Source organism: Mus musculus, chromosome 1 (assembly GCF_000001635.26).
Source record: "Mus musculus strain C57BL/6J chromosome 1, GRCm38.p6 C57BL/6J".
Lineage (NCBI taxonomy): Eukaryota > Metazoa > Chordata > Mammalia > Rodentia > Muridae > Mus > Mus musculus.
Window position 1 is genome coordinate 66,428,825 of NC_000067.6, and position 19,303 is coordinate 66,448,127.

At 38.5% G+C, this 19,303-nt stretch overlaps 1 protein-coding gene and 1 pseudogene across 34 annotated transcripts in view; both read left to right on the forward strand.

The window, feature by feature from the left end:
- The window catches only part of Map2 (microtubule-associated protein 2), a 267,382-nt gene extending 253,623 nt beyond the window's left edge, over nt 1–13,759 (forward strand). For 23 of the 34 annotated variants that reach the window (XM_006495746.3, XM_006495751.3, XM_006495750.3 and 20 more), the window contains 4 exons: nt 2,703–2,795; nt 4,690–4,771; nt 9,430–9,542; nt 9,968–13,759. In XM_006495746.3, coding sequence (XP_006495809.1) covers nt 2,703–2,795; nt 4,690–4,771; nt 9,430–9,542; nt 9,968–10,183 — 504 coding nt within the window. In that variant the 3' untranslated portion in view covers nt 10,184–13,759. The remainder of the gene's footprint in view (nt 1–2,702; nt 2,796–4,689; nt 4,772–9,429; nt 9,543–9,967) is intronic. The other 11 variants (XM_006495754.3, XM_006495756.3, XM_017319166.2 and 8 more) reach the window with 1 other exon arrangement.
- Gm25411 lies at nt 7,258–7,408 on the forward strand (annotated as a pseudogene).
- Nucleotides 13,760–19,303: the final 5,544 nt, after the last annotated feature.

Consider the following 19,303-nt stretch of genomic DNA (forward strand, 5'->3'; position numbering starts at 1 on the left):
TGATATTGTTGTCCTTCCTATGGGGTTACAAACCCCTACGGCTTTAAGAATTAGATTAACAAGCATGTAGCTTAAGAAAATGTAGGCAATGTATTTGAATGCTTCTGTTTTTACGTTTTCTGTAAATAAGGTTTTCTAGAAGCGATTTGATTTATATGGAATAGACCTATATGTGTTGAGACATTTCTCATTTTTCTCCATCAACTGTATCAAGAGCAGCTTTAAAACACACACTCTTCCGGGTGTGGTATTGACAAGGTGTCATTCCAGCATTGGAGAAGCAGCAGCAGGAGGATTACAAGTTCAAGGCCAGCCTGGGCTACACAGTGTTACCCTGTAAACAAACACAGCACAAGTTCTGTGGCCTTGGAATAGTTGCATCCTGCTGATGGGGCCAGTCAACAGAACCTGTGTCCCAGACTGTTAATTATTAGAGGATTAGAGACAGCAAAGTTGTGGCTCTGCCTGTGGATTTGATTGACTGCCTTGTGAATTTTCATTCATTTCCTCAGTTTGTCACTCTCAGATTAGCTGATCCAAGTACAGTGCAATCTCCACAACCGTAAGATCAAGAGAATAGATAAGACTCATTACATAGGAAGAACCCAACAGTGAGACTGCCAATTGCACTATGGCAGAAGTACAAGAGGGAGCCAGGCATAGTGTCTAAATCTAGGCAGATTGGACACGTTTGGGGTTGACTTCTCCTAACTTCTATGCCGAATGCCGGCTTAAAATTACAAATTGGGTAGTCATTGAGGAGATCTAGGGTTAAAAAAGACCAGTTAACTTTTTCACTGGAAAATGAGTGATTCTGGCGGGGGGAAAATCAACAGAAATAGGCTTTTACATTATAGAATATTTAGATCCTAGAACATTCAAAATGATATTGACAGGGTCATCCTTTTAGATTGAATCATTTATTTTGGAAATCATAAGATCATCAAATAATTGAATGTTAGCATCGGAAAGATCTACACAGCAGAACTTGAATTTCCAGTCTTACAGTAAGTGAACAGGAACCAATGCTTGGCTTCTAATGATAGCAGTGAGTCCCTTGAGACTTTAATGCTTAAATTGAAATTTATGAAATAAAATTAGAAATACCTTTTATCCCCAACAGACTAGTAAAATAGCTCATGTAAATTCTATTTCATTTCTAGATTATTTAAAATGCTATTACTAGGAGCAAGTCAATATAATTTTTCTTCTAAAAATAATTTATGTTTGAGGATTTAGATGCAATGGTCGCCACAGTCTTAAGAGCAACTTTTTCCACAGCTTATATAAGACTCTTAGAATGTGGTACATTTAATAGTAGCTGTAAATCCTGTGCTAAACCTACAGTTTTTATATTGAAAGTTTTGTTATGCCCTAGAGAACAACCCAGCCATCATGTCTTCTGAATTTAAATGTTGACAGGAGCTCCTTGCCTTGGGCTCCTGGTGAGAGCTGCCAGTGATAGTTCTCTGCAAGGGACAAGCTATCTTATCCATGTTAGAGAGGCACTGTGATTCAAACCTTGCCCAGCTAAAAATAGGATTCTGTGCCCTCTTAAGAAATTTGAGGCTCTTTTCTGCATGCACTTAGAGACTTGTTAATGCTCTCGCGAAGACTGTACATTTAAACTGAATAAACAAGAGCATTATTTAAATTTTAGATTGAAGATAAACTGGACCTTAAAGATATATAAATGTGATTATTTTTTTGGTCCATGCAGGAGAAGTATCCAAAACAAACAAACAAACAAACACACACACACACACAAGAACAGCAATGACCACAACAAAACTAAATCCTTCTTTCTATATTTATTTTGTTTGTCCTTCAAAGCATGCCAGTTCAAAAGACATATGAAAGAAATTATAAGAGTTATGACCGTTTCAGTATGTTACAGCACAGTAACATCTTTCCAGGTCCTGATTGGCTGTGGTTTTTAGGATGAATGCTTGACTTCCTGAATAAAGACAGTAAAACATTGGCCTCAAGTCTTGAGGCTGCAGGAAAGCCGAGATGATGTCTGTCGGGATGACCTACCATACTTCAGCTCTGCTTTTCTTACCTTGGCAACTGGAAAGAACGCTTGTACATGGCCACTAATGGTTCATGGTGGCTCAGGAGCAGTTGCGAGAAGGTGGCCTTCAGAAGCCACAGACATAGTGAAAGCAGACCCAAGGGGTTCTTTGTTGATCTTCCTAGGGAACCAGGAATTCTTTCATGAATGAGAATCCTGACTTGGAACTGTCAGACAGACCCAGCATGTGCCTTCTCATGCAGTGTACACTAACACAGGGGTAAGGAAGTGGTTAGCAAATGATGAGTGACACTGTAGAGCTGAGAGGAGCTCTGGGATACCCTCTCAAACCCTGGGCCAACCTACACTGTGCTGTACCACTGAGTGAGCCAGAGCCCCTGTGTTGCCAGCCTCTCCATCACAGATAATTCAAGTATGATTTTTTCATTTCTTCCTGATTTCTATGAGTGATCCTATAGAGCTAGGATCCCTAAAGCTGCAGAGCACTTGGCCTTTGAGGCTCCAGGGAAATAGGGACTTATACATCATAACGTGGATATAGTTGAGTTGCAGTAGTGGAAGGGAGTTAAGAGCCTCTAGTACCCTTCCCCCACCCCTATCCCTGCCAATTCTAGTTCTTTCTGCCCCAGGATCTGGAAAGAAAAATGTTACCTCCAATTCCTTTTAGGTTAGGATTTTAAACAAGAAGATCGATTTTAGCAAAGTTCAGTCAAGATGTGGTTCCAAGGATAACATCAAACATTCTGCTGGGGGCGGAAATGTAAGTAGAAGCTTCCCTGAGGAAGTTGCCTTGATCGTGTGAAGCCTCCTGCACAGCCAGCACCCGCTTTCCTTCCTCACATGCCTCATGACACACTACTTTCTCAATATGTATGTGTCATCTAGGGTAGCGGCTTGCTTTCTTGGTGATGGGTGTCCCATCCTTTTCTGTCAGATCAGTTGGGAAGGAAAAGCTTGCTAAATGTACCACAGCAAACCCTCTTCGCCTGCTAACTGTTTCCTGGCCTTTTCAGTCACCAGAGTACTTGTGTCTCTATTCCTCTGAAGAAGTGAGCCAAGCTCACCCTTTTCTAACTCCATTTAAATTACTCTTGAGGCAAAGACTGATATTTTTGAAAGTGCTCAGAGTATGTAATGCCAACCCTCCATTGTTCATTATTCATGAAAGCTAAGATATCTTTTCAAATAATACAAAATTGGCAAAGCAGGACTCATCTATAATTCAAAGTGAAAAGACTGTAGTTCCAGCATGCATTCTATCCTGATGGGATTTTTTTCCTGTCTCTCTCATTTAGTGTAAATAATACCTTATGAAAAGAAATGAATACTGAATTCATGCTTGTTACATGTTGGTTGAGGCAGAGTTGAAGCAGTCAGGTCAACTCAAAGAAAGCATGGTTCCTCATAAAATAAGGAGAATTTCAACATGTGCATCAGGCTGACTCTATTTTTCTGCCACCTAAACACTAGGCTCTTATCATCTGTGATTTAAGTAATGGACAAGGTATCAGACCTTAAACTTCTCAGAGTCCAAGAAACCCTTGTCTTCTCATTCTTCATCTGGGCAGAAATGGATTTAAGCACTAAAAAGAAAATATTAGTCCCTTCTATAAAGAGCAGCCACCCGATAAGCAAAGAAGTCTGAGAAAAGTAGACTCTGCCGTGGGAATCCCACATAGTGTTTGCTGGGCTCCTTCATGGATGCAGGTCTATGCTTCGGGATCAGTATCTACACTGACTTGGTTGCTTTTCTCTGAGTATAAGTATATGTAACATCATGTGCTCTGGTTCAGTTTACTCCCTTGAGAGTAGCAGAAGATGTACCATGATGCCCTACATGGCAAATGCCTCTAGTTCCAATATAGCAGTAAGAATAAGTTCAGATAACTTAAGCTCTCATACTAAGGTAAAGAGGGAGCTTTGGACCTGCAAAACAGTGGTTTTAAACATTCCTTAAGAGAGGAATCATTTATTTTACTGTGCATATCCCTGAAGAATGCTTATGTTCTTAAATTCGTACATTCTTCTGATGTTGATGGACAGTGAACCACTACAATGGACAATAGAAAACTCTGCTTCAATTACAGGCAAATGAAGTATTTTAACGAAACATAAAGCAAGAAAAGTACTATCATTTTCTAACTCAGTATGCAAGAAAGATTCCACTTAGCCAAGAGAAGAGAACAGTTTAGGAAAACTCACTTAGACTTTTCTTCTGTCATCATGCTGGTCTTGTTACTGTGAGCAGCGTTAGTTACTTCTATATAAAAGTCACTTTGTAAATAATAACCCATCTCCTCTTGCTTCTTTGCTATGAAAAAATTTAACATGTATCTTTTTTCTCAAAAGGTGCTTGTCTTATTAATATAAATATCCCCATGCTCTTACAACATTATCTATTTTCTACTAATAAAACTTATATTCCAGGGTTTTCACCTATTCGGGTTCTTCTTTCCAGTTTGAAATAAATGGAACAGATGTGTGTTTGTGTGTGTGTGTGTGTGTGTGTGTGTGTGTGTGTGTGTGTGTGTGTGAATGTTAGTGCTACATGTTACAAGTGCGGGTACATGTCCAGAATTGTGTGTGAGCTTGGGGGAGGAGGTGGAGCTTCCGTGTCTAAGCCATCTTAAACTCATTTTCTGTGATTCACACAGGTACAAATTGTTACTAAGAAGATAGACTTAAGCCATGTGACATCCAAATGTGGCTCTCTAAAGAACATCCGTCACAGGCCAGGTAAAATAAATAAATAAATAACATATTTGTAATAATTTGAAATCATTAATTGGATTGAAGAAGTATACAATTCTTGATATTTTTGTGAAAAAATTGACTGAAAAAGTGTTTCAAACTCTTGATACTTCATGCTATTAGTAATAGAAACTTCTGTCTCGGAAAAAAAAACAAAACAAAACAAAACAAAAAAGTAATAGAAACTTAACTTTAAACTGTCAATGCATCTCACTTTGATATCAATGAACCTAATTACCTGAAAGAGACTATGTGTATAGAACAGGCACAAACATTGGGGCTCTTTAAAAACATGTAGACTATAATATTCATCAAGTCTTATAGATAAGAACAGTGACCAAAGACAGTATTACCAAATATTTTTCATAAAGTTGTGTTGTCTTCATTACGTAAAATGGAGTTGAGTATCAGAGCCAAGGAAAGTCCTTTATCTGATTCATTTCTCCAACTCTTTGTCAAGTAAATAGCACTGGAAATCCTCAACAAGATGCAATATGCCCCCCCCCAACTTACCTGGCATTAGACCCTCTTGTCTTCTTAGGTTATCTCATAGGAGAGTGCTTTGAAGTAGAAATTGAGTTTCCACTTGCCTTAGCCTGCTCCTTTCATGACTATGAGTGTGACATGGGTCATTGTCGCTCTGAGTATCACAGAGAGTTTCTTTGTGCTAAACCCCACCTCCAGGCATATATAACAATGGATAACTGTCAGATGCCCTATGAGAAAACTATGACATTATACAATTTATAACATAACCAATAGATTATAGGATGGCAATATAATTGGCTTTATTTTAAAAAATTTAACCATATGGTTAGCATCTTAAAATATAAACCAAATGTAGATTATTAAATTAATCACTGTCTGAAACACTCTAAAAACTGAGATCTAACAATAATTGAGTTGAGGCATTGGGAGAGGAAACTATTAGGACTCTTTGGATTGGCTACAAAGATAGGTAGATTAAGTCTCAGAGTGGACAGAAAACATTAGAAGTACTTGGGAAGAAGTCTTCACTGTGCCAAAGGGTATGACAAACCAAGATGATTGAATCTTTAGATACGGAATCTGCATTGCTAGATACAGAACTACCCCAAGGGATCCATCTTTCCTGTCCATGAGCAACAAGGGCATGTCCTTTTGTTCAGATCTTCAAAGTCCCCAGTCCATAGCTGGCACCACTGCACGACTGACTTGTAGTGTTCTGTTTATAGCATAGCTGAAGTATTCTGCCACATTGCCATTTTTCTTGCAGAATACAAAAGAAAATACTGGTTTCTTTGATTCTCGACAGATGGAATTAGTCAAATTCACCTGGAGTTTGGATGCTCAGAAACCGTCATAGAGAAAAGGAAATATTCTGTGTATGAGTTGCTGGACATAAAAGACTATTGTCACAGACTCCCACTTGTTTCTAAATCTGGTCCCTCTATTATAACTAAATAGGATGACTAAATTCATAAAGGAAGTGTCAGCGTGGTGATCCTTAACAAAGGCAATCTTTTCACAAAGTTGCTGTGGGAATATGCAGTGTCTACCCTGAAAGCAAACAGTTCAACACCTAAAGGCTCAAATCGAAATGCCTACACATTACTTTAAGGCCTGATGGAGATTACAGGTTTTCATAATTACTGTTCATTATGGCTGCCAATGCATTTTAAATACAGAGGCATATCTCTCTACATTCAAATGGGCTTGTCTAAATGTTACATAAGACTGTCTAAAGGGAAAGCAACACAACTAGCCCATGCAAGTTTCCTTTGCTGGGTAGAGTTTGTGTCTGTATCAGATTACTTTTCTTTCTTTTTAAGAAAAACTTTAATAACATTCTAACCAAATTATGTTAGAAAGAAAGAAAGAAAGAAAGAAAGAAAGAAAGAAAGAAAGAAAGAAAGAAAGAAAGAAAGAAAGAAAGAAAGAAAGAAGGGAGGGAGGGAGGGAGGGAGGGAGGGAGGGAGGGAGGGAGGGAGGGAGGGAGGGAGGGAGGGAGGGAGGGAGGGAGGAAGGAAGGAAGGAAGGAAGGAAGGAAGGAAGGAAGATTTTACGAGAGTAATTTCTACCAAAGGCTATCAAAGTGCAAAAATAAGTAATTAATATATTTAGTTATTCTCTAACTCCCAACCAAGACAATTGCATTTGTATGAATCACTATGAATGAAGCTAATCCCATCACAACCAATAAGTAAGAAAAACAGGCTGGGTATAAACATAGGAAAAACAATCTACCATGAAATGATACATATTTAGAAATATCTCCCATACATGTGAATTACATGGTAGTTTATACATCCTAAATTTCAAGAGGAAAAAAAAACATGAATGTTTTTGAAGATTTTTTTTCAGTACCTCCCAATTTCAATAATTCCCTAGCCAAGCAGTTGGGTATTAGCATAAATGTCTAGAGTTAGCACAATAGAGATAGGTGTCAAAAGCTTAAGAGACATGAGATTATTTCTTCATGAGACTTCTTTATGTTTATCTGTCAAAGAGGATACTATGATCAGGAAAGTTTCCCCAATGCCAGCCTCCTCCATTGTACTTGGGATGTGCTGACCCAAGCAATTTTCCCAAGTGTGGGAAACTCAACTAAATAATATGTGATAGTAGGAAACTGACTCCTGAAAAATTACAGAGATACATAAGCATCAAGAATTCCAAGTTGAAAATGTGTTTTCCACGTTTGTTTTTAGAGATCTTTTTAAGCATTTTTTTAAAAGCAAAATCCTGTGGAAATATATGATTAAAGGTTCAAGATGCAATTCTTCGAGACAAATGTATATGATTGAAATCAAGCACCCTATGAAAGTGAAGCAAATCTCTTAAATACAGATATATTAAAAAGATCCTAGTCGCTGGGCAGTGGTGGTGCATGCCTTTAATCCCAGCAGAGGCACGTGGATTTCTAAGTTCGAGGCCAGCGTGGTCTATAGAGTGAGTTCCAGGACAGCCAGGGCTACACAGAGAAACCCTGTCTTGAAAAACAAAACAAAAACAAACAAAAAATTAAAATTAAAAGATCCTAGTCTACCTAAGTCAAAGATATCAAGATATCAGAAAACACTCAGTCACGGTTACAAACAGGCTGAGAGACACTGGATAACTATTAATTAGTACTACTACTACTGCTTAGTAGTGGTAGGAGAAACCCCTATGTTTGAAAGTCTGCTCCATCTCTGAAAGTACACAGTGATAGAGCAAAGAACTCTTTTAAAGGGTTATGTGGCATCAGAACCGTCAGCAGATAATCACACTTGAGATTGTTTGCATTACAGGAAATGGCATGATCAAAATCCTGTCTCAATGTGATCTGAACAGTGGCAGGGTCAAGTGAGCATCTGTACAACGAACCTGATCAAAGTCATAGCCTCGTATTCCATACTAAAGGAGGGGATGTAAACCGGTTATATAGCATTCAGCTCATTTCACCAGCAAAGCTGTTGCTGTGGAAATTTACAAGTGAAAGAAGTATTCTTGATCACTGTTTATGGAGGACTGGTTCCAAGATTCTATATAGATACTCAGAGCCTTAGATCTCTTACATAAAGTGCTGTATATTCTCCCTTCTCTATAGTTTAAATCACCTCATTATTATTTATAGCATCTAACACTATCTAAATGCTGTGTAAATCTTGATTGTGTAACATTCAGGAAATAATGATAAGGAAAATGTTCTGCAGACATTCAATACAGATGCAATTTGTCCTCACATATTTTCAAGCCTAAGTAAGACTGTAGAATCTGCAGATACAGAGAGGTAACTGGACATTGTCTGTTACATACTGTCCCACTTTGATTTGCTGCTATGATGAAAATGTAACTAAAAGCAACTTAGCGGGGCCACAGGTTCACATCAGCTTGCACTTTTAGGTCACAGTCCATCATGGGGGGGGGGCGGGGAGAAGGACTAGGACCTAAGTAGAAACTGAAGCAGAAGCTGTAAAGAAATGCTGCTTGCTGGGTTATTCTCTGTCTTGCTTCCTGTGTCATATTCATGTAGCCTTCTCCTAGCCCAGGCCCACTTGCTTAGGGATGGTGCCACCCACAGTGGGCTGGGCCCTCCCACATCAATCAGTAAACAAGATAAACTCTAACAGATCTGGACAAACCATCAATTAAGATTCTCTTAGATGACTCTGGGTGTGTTAAGTTAGCAGCTGAAGCTATCTACGACATGCATCATCACAGCTTAAAAAACTTTCTTTAGATAAGTGACTTGTTCCCATGAAGGTCAGGAAAGAACAGTTTCATTTCCATCTAATTTCTTCTAGTAAAAAAATAAAAGATTAAATATCCAAAGGTTAAGAAAGGATACAATACAATATTTTCATTACTGTGTTATTTTAGTGGTTGTATTATAACAAGGAAACCTCTCTGGTTTCTAAGACAGATATAGATTTGAAAAAAAGTAATGCATAATACATGAAGTAACGTGTATAACAGTATAGGAAAGATGCCATTGTCTTGGATCATAAGGCAAAATGAAGTGGGCTAAAAATTTTAACAGATTTCTCCCATGTCTGGTTAGGACAGGAAAATATACCTTCTCTGGCATTCTATATGGCTTATGCTTGTGTGAGTGTAGTTTTTATAAATATAAGATTCCATTTCAGCAAGGCATTTAAAAAAGGCTTTCTCTCCTGAAGGTGGTGGACGTGTGAAAATTGAGAGTGTAAAACTGGATTTCAAGGAAAAGGCCCAAGCTAAAGTTGGCTCACTTGACAATGCTCACCACGTACCTGGAGGTGGTAATGTGAAGGTGAGAATGGCAATGAACCAGTCATGTTTCTTATGAAATATTCTTTTTAAGTTATTTTTTATTTTTGAGGTTATAATATACATTATTACATCATTCCCCCTGCCCTTTCCTCTCTCTGAAACCTTCTTTCTCTTTCAAATTCATGGCCATGTTTTTAATTAGTTACACACACACACATACATATTAGTGTGAATATATGTTCCTAACTAGTAAAAACCTACAACTACTACTTTAGTAACCCAGCATTACTCCTAGCTATTCTGAAATAGCTTGATCAAAGTGGATCTCTGGTTAAAGAACTTCTCAAACAGGAAGGAGAGATGCTAAGCTGAATACACATCATATTCTTATATGAACAGGTGGGAAAGAGCTAGTGATTGGTGAAGATGCTTGAACTAATGAGGGCTGATGTTTCTCTTCAACAGATTGACAGCCAAAAGTTGAACTTCAGAGAGCATGCAAAGGCCCGGGTAGATCACGGGGCTGAGATCATCACACAGTCCCCAAGCAGGTCCAGCGTGGCATCACCCCGACGACTCAGCAACGTCTCATCTTCTGGAAGCATCAACCTGCTCGAATCCCCTCAGCTTGCCACTTTGGCTGAGGATGTCACTGCGGCGCTTGCTAAGCAGGGCTTGTGAATACTTCTCCTTTAGCACTGGAGTAACATTTAGGCATGAGCTCTTGGCAGGAGTGGGCTCTGAGCAGGTGTCATATTCATTCTTTACAAACCATAGAGAAATAATTTCATCCCCCAACTGTAGTAATTGTTACAATTTTATATAAAAAATTAATAGTATATGCAGAAAATGACCTGAATTCCATCCGCAACAAGGACACATGGCTTTACATGGATACAATCGGACAATTATTTTCGCTCTGCTCTGTTTTGCATGGAGTATTATTATTATTTTTTAAATTGCATTTTTACCTTTCATGTGCCTGAAGGCTATCCAATACATTCTGAAAGGCCTTGTTAAAAATCCAAGCTGCTCATTTCCCTATTCTGTTTATGGTTGAAAAGATTAAAACCTACCCATTGTTACTTACTACAGGTTCGATGAAATCAAGGAGTCTGATTGCAGGAAGGAAAGAGCATGTAAGAAACACATTTTTTAAAGTGTTATTTTGTATAAATGGGAAGAAAGACGCAATTAAGTTATTGACACTTGGGACCTGGACGAGTATATCAGAGTATGCCATTCCAATAAATTATTGAACTACAAGCTAGATTTAAGGCATTTGAGCGTTGGTTGAAGAAGTGGTGTCAAAGTGCATCTCTTAGGATTGATGCACTTTTGTTAGGATGGGCTTGTGTCTGATTAGAATGTCAGTCGATTGGCTAGATTTATATCCACACAATCAGTTTCACACCCCCATTCCATCTGTTTGATACAGTATTATAGATATAAATATATATATATATTTCTCTGTGGCCATTTGTGATACTTCCTCATATACTTGAATATGATACTTCTTTATTCACAGTATCTGTGTCTCCTGCACCCTTTGGTGTTGCAATTTTAGGTATGTGAAAGTAGATGTTAGCAGGGTTCTCTCCCTATTTAAAAATAAATTTTAAAAAGACAAAGAGTTTTAGCATGAAGTTGCTTTCTGTAACAACTCAAAGCTGTAACCCTGTCTTAGTGCCAGAATCAAGTCTTTCCTGTGATGCTAGAACATTTTACTTTTCTTTGCTTCCACCAACATGGAGTTTGTGGAGTGGGTCCAGTTATGCATAAAGGGGTTTACAGATGTTGGTTCAAGGATTATGGATTTATCTCATGTATAATCACTAAATAGGTCGGGTTTTATCCCTCTAATTATCCATGACACCAATCTCTTACTATTCATTACTCTTTCTTCTATTTCCTTTTTCCATTTGCTAAAGTTGAAAGTAGGAAAAAATAATTTTGAATAGCTTTTCTTGTTCTCCAAACAGTATCTGTTCATTAAATTCTGTGATAGAATATATTTGGCTTCCTTCCCCCAAAGACCTCTTGATCAAAGATGAAAAATACAACATATAAAGAAGCTATATATGTAATACTTTTGAGACACAGATATCTAAATCCATCTCTCCAGGATTCTTCATGAACATGGAACATGGTATTACTTATTCATGAGTAAATGCTATTTTTTTCTTGCTTTATATACAATCTAGACATCACAACTCAATTACTATCATTTACAAATCATACTTAATGAATAAGTAATAGTCGATGGCCCAAAATAAGGCAGAGCATTATCAAACCGAGTGGACTTTTTTTCTTAATATTTAATTTGTTCTTTTGCTTGCTCGGGATTGGTGGGTGGAATATGCAGAGATAAATGTGAAAAAGCTGTCTGGGTGTTTTATGTCTCTGAAATAAACCAAGCCCTGTATACAAAGGAGAAGGTGAACATGAACAGGATAGGAAGATGTAGGAGTGTCTAAGACAGAAGGCAAGAGGATGCAAAAGTGGAGAGAAACAGGTGGCAGTTTAGTGACCCATTGAGTATTATGACCAATGTGACAGTCACATAGAAAGCTTAGCATCAAACAGAGACAGTCTTATTGGCTAGTAGGCACACACACACTACAGTCGTCTTTGTAAATTGGTTATTTTTTATATAACTTTAAAACTACTGAATAGTGGTTTTCACTCTGGACAACCCATTCCTTACCTTCTCTTGAAATGCACAGAAAATGGAAGAAGGAATGACTGTGTGTGGAGAAGTACAGTCTTTTCTTACATGTTTTGATAGACAAGGATCAAAGTTGTCTAGGAAAAAAAGGTACCAGATGATCCATGTGGTTTTAAACTATGCAGAAAATAATTTCAACCCAGTTTATTATAAAAATTAAGCCTAAGTAAACATTTTCTTTGTGTTAAAATTCAGTTTCTTATGATGCGTGTTCAAAAAAATTATGTAAACCCCAATGTTAATAGATCTAGCACTAAAATAATCATTTTTTCTAATGTCAAAACAATTATAATGGATATAAGTCCTTGTTCTATGTGAAATGTGTTTCTCTATAAAGTTATCACAAGAAGGAATTTTTATAGGAGACAGACAGAGAAATGCACAGGCTAAAATCATTTCCTTATGGGAATGTGGGATGGAGCTCACCTTACCTACTCTCTTAAGATAATGACTCAAATTAAGCTTTTTGGACACCACTTTTGTGGGGATACACATACGCTGATCTAGAAATGAAAGGTGCACTACTGCATTTCTAGATCCACTAATGCCAGTTTCTCTCTGGCTTTAGCCTTTGAGAACCTGTTTAAGAATACGTAAGTATCCAGAGCTCGGAAGAGTTCCAAGGCCCACTTTTTCAATAAACTCACACACTCTGGGTCTCCTGCAACTGACAATTGGGTACCTTGCAACAATGCAGGAAGGATCCGAGTCTATGATGAGTTTCAAAGGCCAAGTTCCTTTAGGAACTGACTCTCTCTGGATCTGCCTGCTGCGTTCCAGCAGGATGACGGGCTGAAATCCCACCCATAGGAAAGACCCCTGTGCAATTCCAGCTCAGTTTGGCTGAAGGTAGCTGAAGAAGAGAGCCAGTAAAGGGAAGAATAGACTGTAGTTGCCCTTCTCCACACACACTCACACAGATGTGGGGTAGAAGAGAGATATAATGCCAAATGTAGCATTATGTCAGTGGTAGTAAAGAAATGATATAAAAGCAAATAATTCTGACTTAGCCTCATTTATAGCTTTCCTCTCATATTTCATGCCACATGGGGGAAAAAAGGAAATGATTGTGGTAGAAGTAGCAAAGTAAAAGTAGATTAATCATTTGGAAAAGGCAAATTTCAGGCATTTCTCCAAGATTGATGTGCTAAAATTAATACTTATGTTTGTGTTTTTACACCTAGAAGTTTTAGCCTGGACATGTAGATTGAGGCCAAGTCCCTCTGTAGGAAAAGGTTTTTTTTTTTTTTCAAAACCCCTAAAAAAAATGCCAATCATGAAAGTCCACTTCAACTTTAGCAAAAAGGGGGGAAAATTCAACAAAAAGTATACTCTGTATGCTGGGATCCCAAGGTTTCAACACACCATCTGTGGGGGGTTCTTTCTTCTGATAATTCTAGAGCCTGTTACCATAGAAAGGTATTTCTTCAATGGCTGGTTGTAGTTAGTTCATGTTTTTCAATCAATTTGCAAATGTATTTGTTGCTGTATAGTGATTGTTTTGCAAAATAAAATTGCTTGTCACCTAACTACAAGTTTCAGATTTTTTAAAAACATTGTTTCTTCATCTCTGGAGGGGAAAATAGGTGTGTGTGTGTGTGTGTGTGTGTGTGTGTGTGTGTGTGTGTGTGTGTGTGTGTGTGTGTGTGATATGTATATGTACATACAAATCATTTGATCCAATCAAAGAAAAACTGAGGTTAAAAGGCCACAATTACCTATCAATTTCTTATTTGTGATTGTTCCCTATAGAAGGCAATTCTATATTACCCAATCTACTTGATAAACAAATGTTTTGTTTTGTTTTGTCAATTCCAGGACAGTGCACATACCAGAGAAATATTCTACCACTGTGCCACTGAGCTAGATCTGTGAAAATGCAGTTTTCTATTCTAAAAGAAGAGTTTGAGTGAGACCCAGGTGTTGTACATAATCTTACAAAATTAGCATGTGAAAAGTAGGTTGGGGGCAGGGGATACTGATTTTTCCTACCCCAAACTCAACTCATCCCATTGTCTCCCTTTCAGTGGCACTCCAGGGTGTTCCTGAGTAAACCATGGCTCATTATCATGCACACACAGCTGGATGGAGAGTTAAGTTAAGGAGACACTACATATATGAACTTATATGTAGAGCTACACATACCAAGACAGAACATGAACAGAAAAACCCATGCTATGCAAATGAGCCAAAAATCCTGTGCTAAGGTAATTTATAGCCCAGCTTGGTGCAGTGATGTCGTCCGGCTGCTCAGCTAGCTCCTGGTTCCTGTATGTTTCCCCCTTTGGAAGCTCATCCATAATATCCTTTGTTCCATTGTGCTTGTCATTATCTACAGTTTTTTGTTCCAGGACATAAGAACCAAGAACTGGCGATGCGTGCCCACGGAACCCTAGTATCAGCTGACATCATTAACAGGATGCTGTCTCTTCCCAGTACTAGAAACTTAAAATGGCTTAAGCTCAGGTTCAATTTCTTGGTTCAATTAAATACCTAGACAAGTCATCTGCCTGCTGTGTTCACTTTTCCTGGGGTACACAGGAGAATATCTAGTCACCCCAATGTGTTCCAATGACAGACCAATGTATGCATTCACCAAAGTTCAACTTAGTGAGACCAGTGAGTTTATTGTCCTTTCTTAATGAGCCCAGGAATTACATTCAGCAGCATACATGACTGCACGTGCACCCAAGTCACCTCAAAGTGCTCCCTCAAAGTGCTCCCCCACGGATGCTATCCTCATAGAAAAGGCATCATGAAGTCTCTCTTTTAACCTTTTACTTTAGTATTTAGTAACGTCTTCTAAGATCACTTGTAGCTGGATGAGAGAGTAATCCCCCTGGAATCCCAGAGAAGGTTCTCCTGACCCTCCTTGGTAGGGGTCAATAGCTCCATTACCATAGATCTGGCTAGTTCTGCTTAGTTGCCATGACTAAGGGTCAAAGTCGCAGAAAGGTATCTGGTTAGGATGGGAGGAAAAAGAGCCAAACAGTGTTAGGGTTCAGGAATTGTTGAAGGAAGACCCCAGACTCAAATAGTATGCAAGAACAAAGAGTGTTTACTCTGCAGAAACAACCAGCATGCTAGGGTCAGCACAGCATCAAAATGGCCATGACCCCAGACAAAGGCATACACCTTCTTATAGGGAACTGGGGGAACTCTCTAGAATGATCCGGTAATCTCTAATGTAATTGGTAGAAGCTAAAGCCCTGACATTAGTACAATTTTGATTAGCTACTGTGTTAGGGTTAAGTAATTTAAAACTTCATTGGTGGGTGCTGAGATGCCCCAGACGGACTGCATTAACCACAGGATGGGCTGCCCAGCACAGATGGCCTATCCTGAGATCAGATATCTCCCATTCATGTGACTATCTTCAGGCTGTTTCTCGGATGGGGGGTTTTATTGTCTTGTTCCTGGACTTTTGGGGTCTGCTGCTTGAGCAGATGGTAATCTACCATCATGTTAGTTTATTAGTCAATTCATTAGGTAGTTGCAGCTATTAGAAAAGCAAATAGGCTTGCCTTCCTTATAGACACCATGCTAAAAGAAAAGGAACTCGCTTTACAGTGACTGCTCCCAGTGGTCAACCACCTGTGTCTCATTCATGGCCTAGTTTCATGGTCTGCTCCTGGAGTGGATGATGTATGGCCTAGTTTCTGAGAGGAGACAAAGAGGAATGAACGGATCCCTTCAACAGTACTGGCTGACTGGAACTAGATAACCCAAAAGGTTGGTCAAGAAGCGCTCTCCTTCCCAGTTTTGGATCCAGTCATTCAAAGATATCACCAAAAAAATTTCCTCTTCAACTTTTAGGCCTCCTTCCCCTGTGTTGCCTTTCATCTCAATCAGGGATCCCTTCTATGACAGGCACCAGAAACTCCAGATCCCACAACCTACCAACACACCCCTCAGTCCTGTTAGGTTGCCCACAGTCCACATCCTAAAATCTATGCAACTCTCTGGATCTCCTGCTCAGTTATCACCATTTAGGCTTTCGTTTGCATTTACTAACCTTCAAACACCTCCTTAGACCCTAAAACATTTTCTTAGATCCTCATACTTTAAGCTTTATATCCTCAAACCTTGCACAAACTTTACAGTTTTTTTTTCTATCCAATTATTTACCATGAATGAGACACAGGTGGTTGATCACTGGGAGCAGTCAATGTAAACTGAGTTCCTTGTCTTTTAGCATGGTGTCTATAAGCAAGGCATACCTACTTGCTTTTCTAATAGCTGTAACTAGCTAAGGAATTGACTAATAAACTAACATGATGGTAGATTACCTTGGATAAGGAGCTAGTTACCTGTCCTCTAGCTGTCAAGCTATAGTTAGCTTAGCTATCAGTATGATCAGAGACCTGAGAATAGATTATAATCTAAATGCCATACATTAATTAAAATTACAAAAGTTTTTCTATACTCCACTACCTAGACAATTCTCCCAGGTTCCTGTTGTTGGTATTCTGTTTGGACTCCAACCCCATAGTTTCCTGGGAACAGCCAGGTATGCCCCTCGCCTCAGTTACCTAGCAACAGGCCCCTATAAAAGGGGCTGCTTCCCCCCTCCTCTCTCTCATTCCTGCTCCTCTTCCTTGCCTCTTGCCCTCTTGCTCCCCCTCTCTCCCCATTCACTTCCCCTTTCTCTCCATGTGGTCATGGCTGGCCTCTACTTTCTACTCTCTCCTTCTCTCTGCCTTTTTCTGCCTCTACTACCCTCTTAACTCCCTTCCCCATGCCCTAAATAAACTCTATGCTATAGAATAGAGTTGCTGGTCTCTCAGGGGGAAGGGATGCCTTGGCATGGACCCACTGAAGCACCCCTTTCCCCCACACCTCACCACATATCATTGAACATATTCTTATATTCCTTTATCTTTTTAGAATCGTAACACTTGTGGTCTCCATGGTAACATTGGCAGAGACAGTGTGGCCATTAGGACCAGAAGATGAGAGGCTGTTTTTCTGAGGAAGAGAGTGGGAGAAATTACCTTGTCTTAGGCACCATGAGACAATTAACTCTTCAGGTGTCCAGACAATTAACAGTTCAGGCCAGACCCTGGCAATAGACAGGGCACTGGGTCAGTCTTTTACAGTGGTTGTCATACCACAATCCAGGTAGAGTTCTTTGTCACTGTGTCCAAATTTTCTTGAAGACTTTGGCAGATATCACTGCTTAGATTTAGAGGTCTCTGTCCTAGTAAGTCCAAACACTTTATGCCATATTCAGCAGATCTCTGACAGATTTGAGAGCTAGTGCCTATTAAGTATATCTGAGTTGAACAGCCTTATCTGTTTCTAAACTGTTCCTTACAAAAATAAAACATAAGGCAAATAAAGCTTAATCTTGTAATTAATTGCATCATTTAGTCACATGACTCAAATATAATTCTGAAAATATTAAAGCATTTGATCATTTACAAGGTTACTGTCAACTTGCACTTATTAATCATAGTAGCTTTTATGAGCATAGAATTGTTATAGTAGCTTTTAAGACTAGAATCTGTTAAGTCTGAGCCTTAAATATCACAACTTTGAGTTGAAAAGCTAGTATTTTTTTTTGAAAAGCTTCTAGTATTAAAATAAAACCTTTCAATCTAAAAATGTAGTCCATAGAGACTGGGAACTTTTTGATCTTTTTATGGTGTATCATTGTAGAACATTAATGTAAACATTTCCCATATGACTTAGTTTATATAAAAGATCTATAATAGATTATAAATATATAAAGCTGCACTATAGCTTAATAACATTAGCAAAAACAAGTTTAAATGTACTTTTAAGACACCAATTATTAACCTAAAAATTTAATGTTGTAAACCTCCAACTTTTTAAATTTAAATTTAAAGAAATTTAAAATCTCTCAACTGTGTTTTTAGTAATATCACAATAAAACACCTTCTTAAGAGTAAAGATGTAGAATAACAGTGTAAACAATTTATCAAGATACAACAGAAATCATACAAAAATCTTATCTCAGTTTAAAAGTATCTTTGGACACCTACTTCCCTGGTTTGCTCATGTCACATGTTGCTGCCCTTAGGGAAGATGGTGGTGAAGCCATGGCTTTACATATGGCTGCTAGGGTATGTGGTATAACTGTCCAGCAGTCATGAATGAACTGGGTTACCTGAAAGGGAGGCTGGAAATGAAAAAGGACGGGGGAGTGGGGGGGGGCAATACAAAGTTTCTGATCAAGGCTCAAAGTTTAATATTCAGTACTGTATTTATTTATAGAGATCCCACAGACCCTATCCTTTGTTTCAGCTGGATTATGTTGCAAAGCAAGCTCAGGGGGGCAGTCTACTGTAGGAGATTGCAGGTGCAGCAAGGCAGAAGACTCCATCTAGGTCATTAAGGTCCAACTGTGGCAAACATTTAAGGTCTATTTAGCCTACTCAAGGCTGAGGGAAGGGCACAATGAGGCTGCCCTGAACCAAAATCGTGGTGAAGCTACGACTCCACCTTCCTCAGCCCATAGTAACTAGTCATGTGTTTATATCCCAGTATGAAATCATGTCACATGATTTAAGATTATCTATGACTTTGAACTAGATCCAATAATCTATAAACTGATAATCCTGTTTTAGATCCTGGACTTTAAAAACATGCCTGGGTCAGAGAAGAGTGAGCAATAGCTCATTTTTATTGCTAGCGATAGACTAAAACAGTATAAAAATAGCAGTAGAACAGTATGCAACAACTTCAAAATTATCCATACTTAAATAACATTTGAACTCCAATTATATTAGATCCAATGGGCAGAAAACCAATTAGTGAATTGAAGTTAGGTGGCTGATTACAAGAGAAAAGAACAACATTTGTTCACACATTCAAGACAAGTCAGAAAGGAGCATACAATGACTATGTACTAGCAGAGACATAGGGAGTTAGACAGACATTTTAAATTGTCATTTGTAAATTTGAATAGACTTTATAACATTGAAATTTTGTCATCATATAAAGAATATCTTAAGCCAGGTTTGAATCACATGCACAGTATGTTATAAAAATATAACTTCAAGTTTCTATCATTATCACACAAAAATCCATACCAACTTAAAATATGA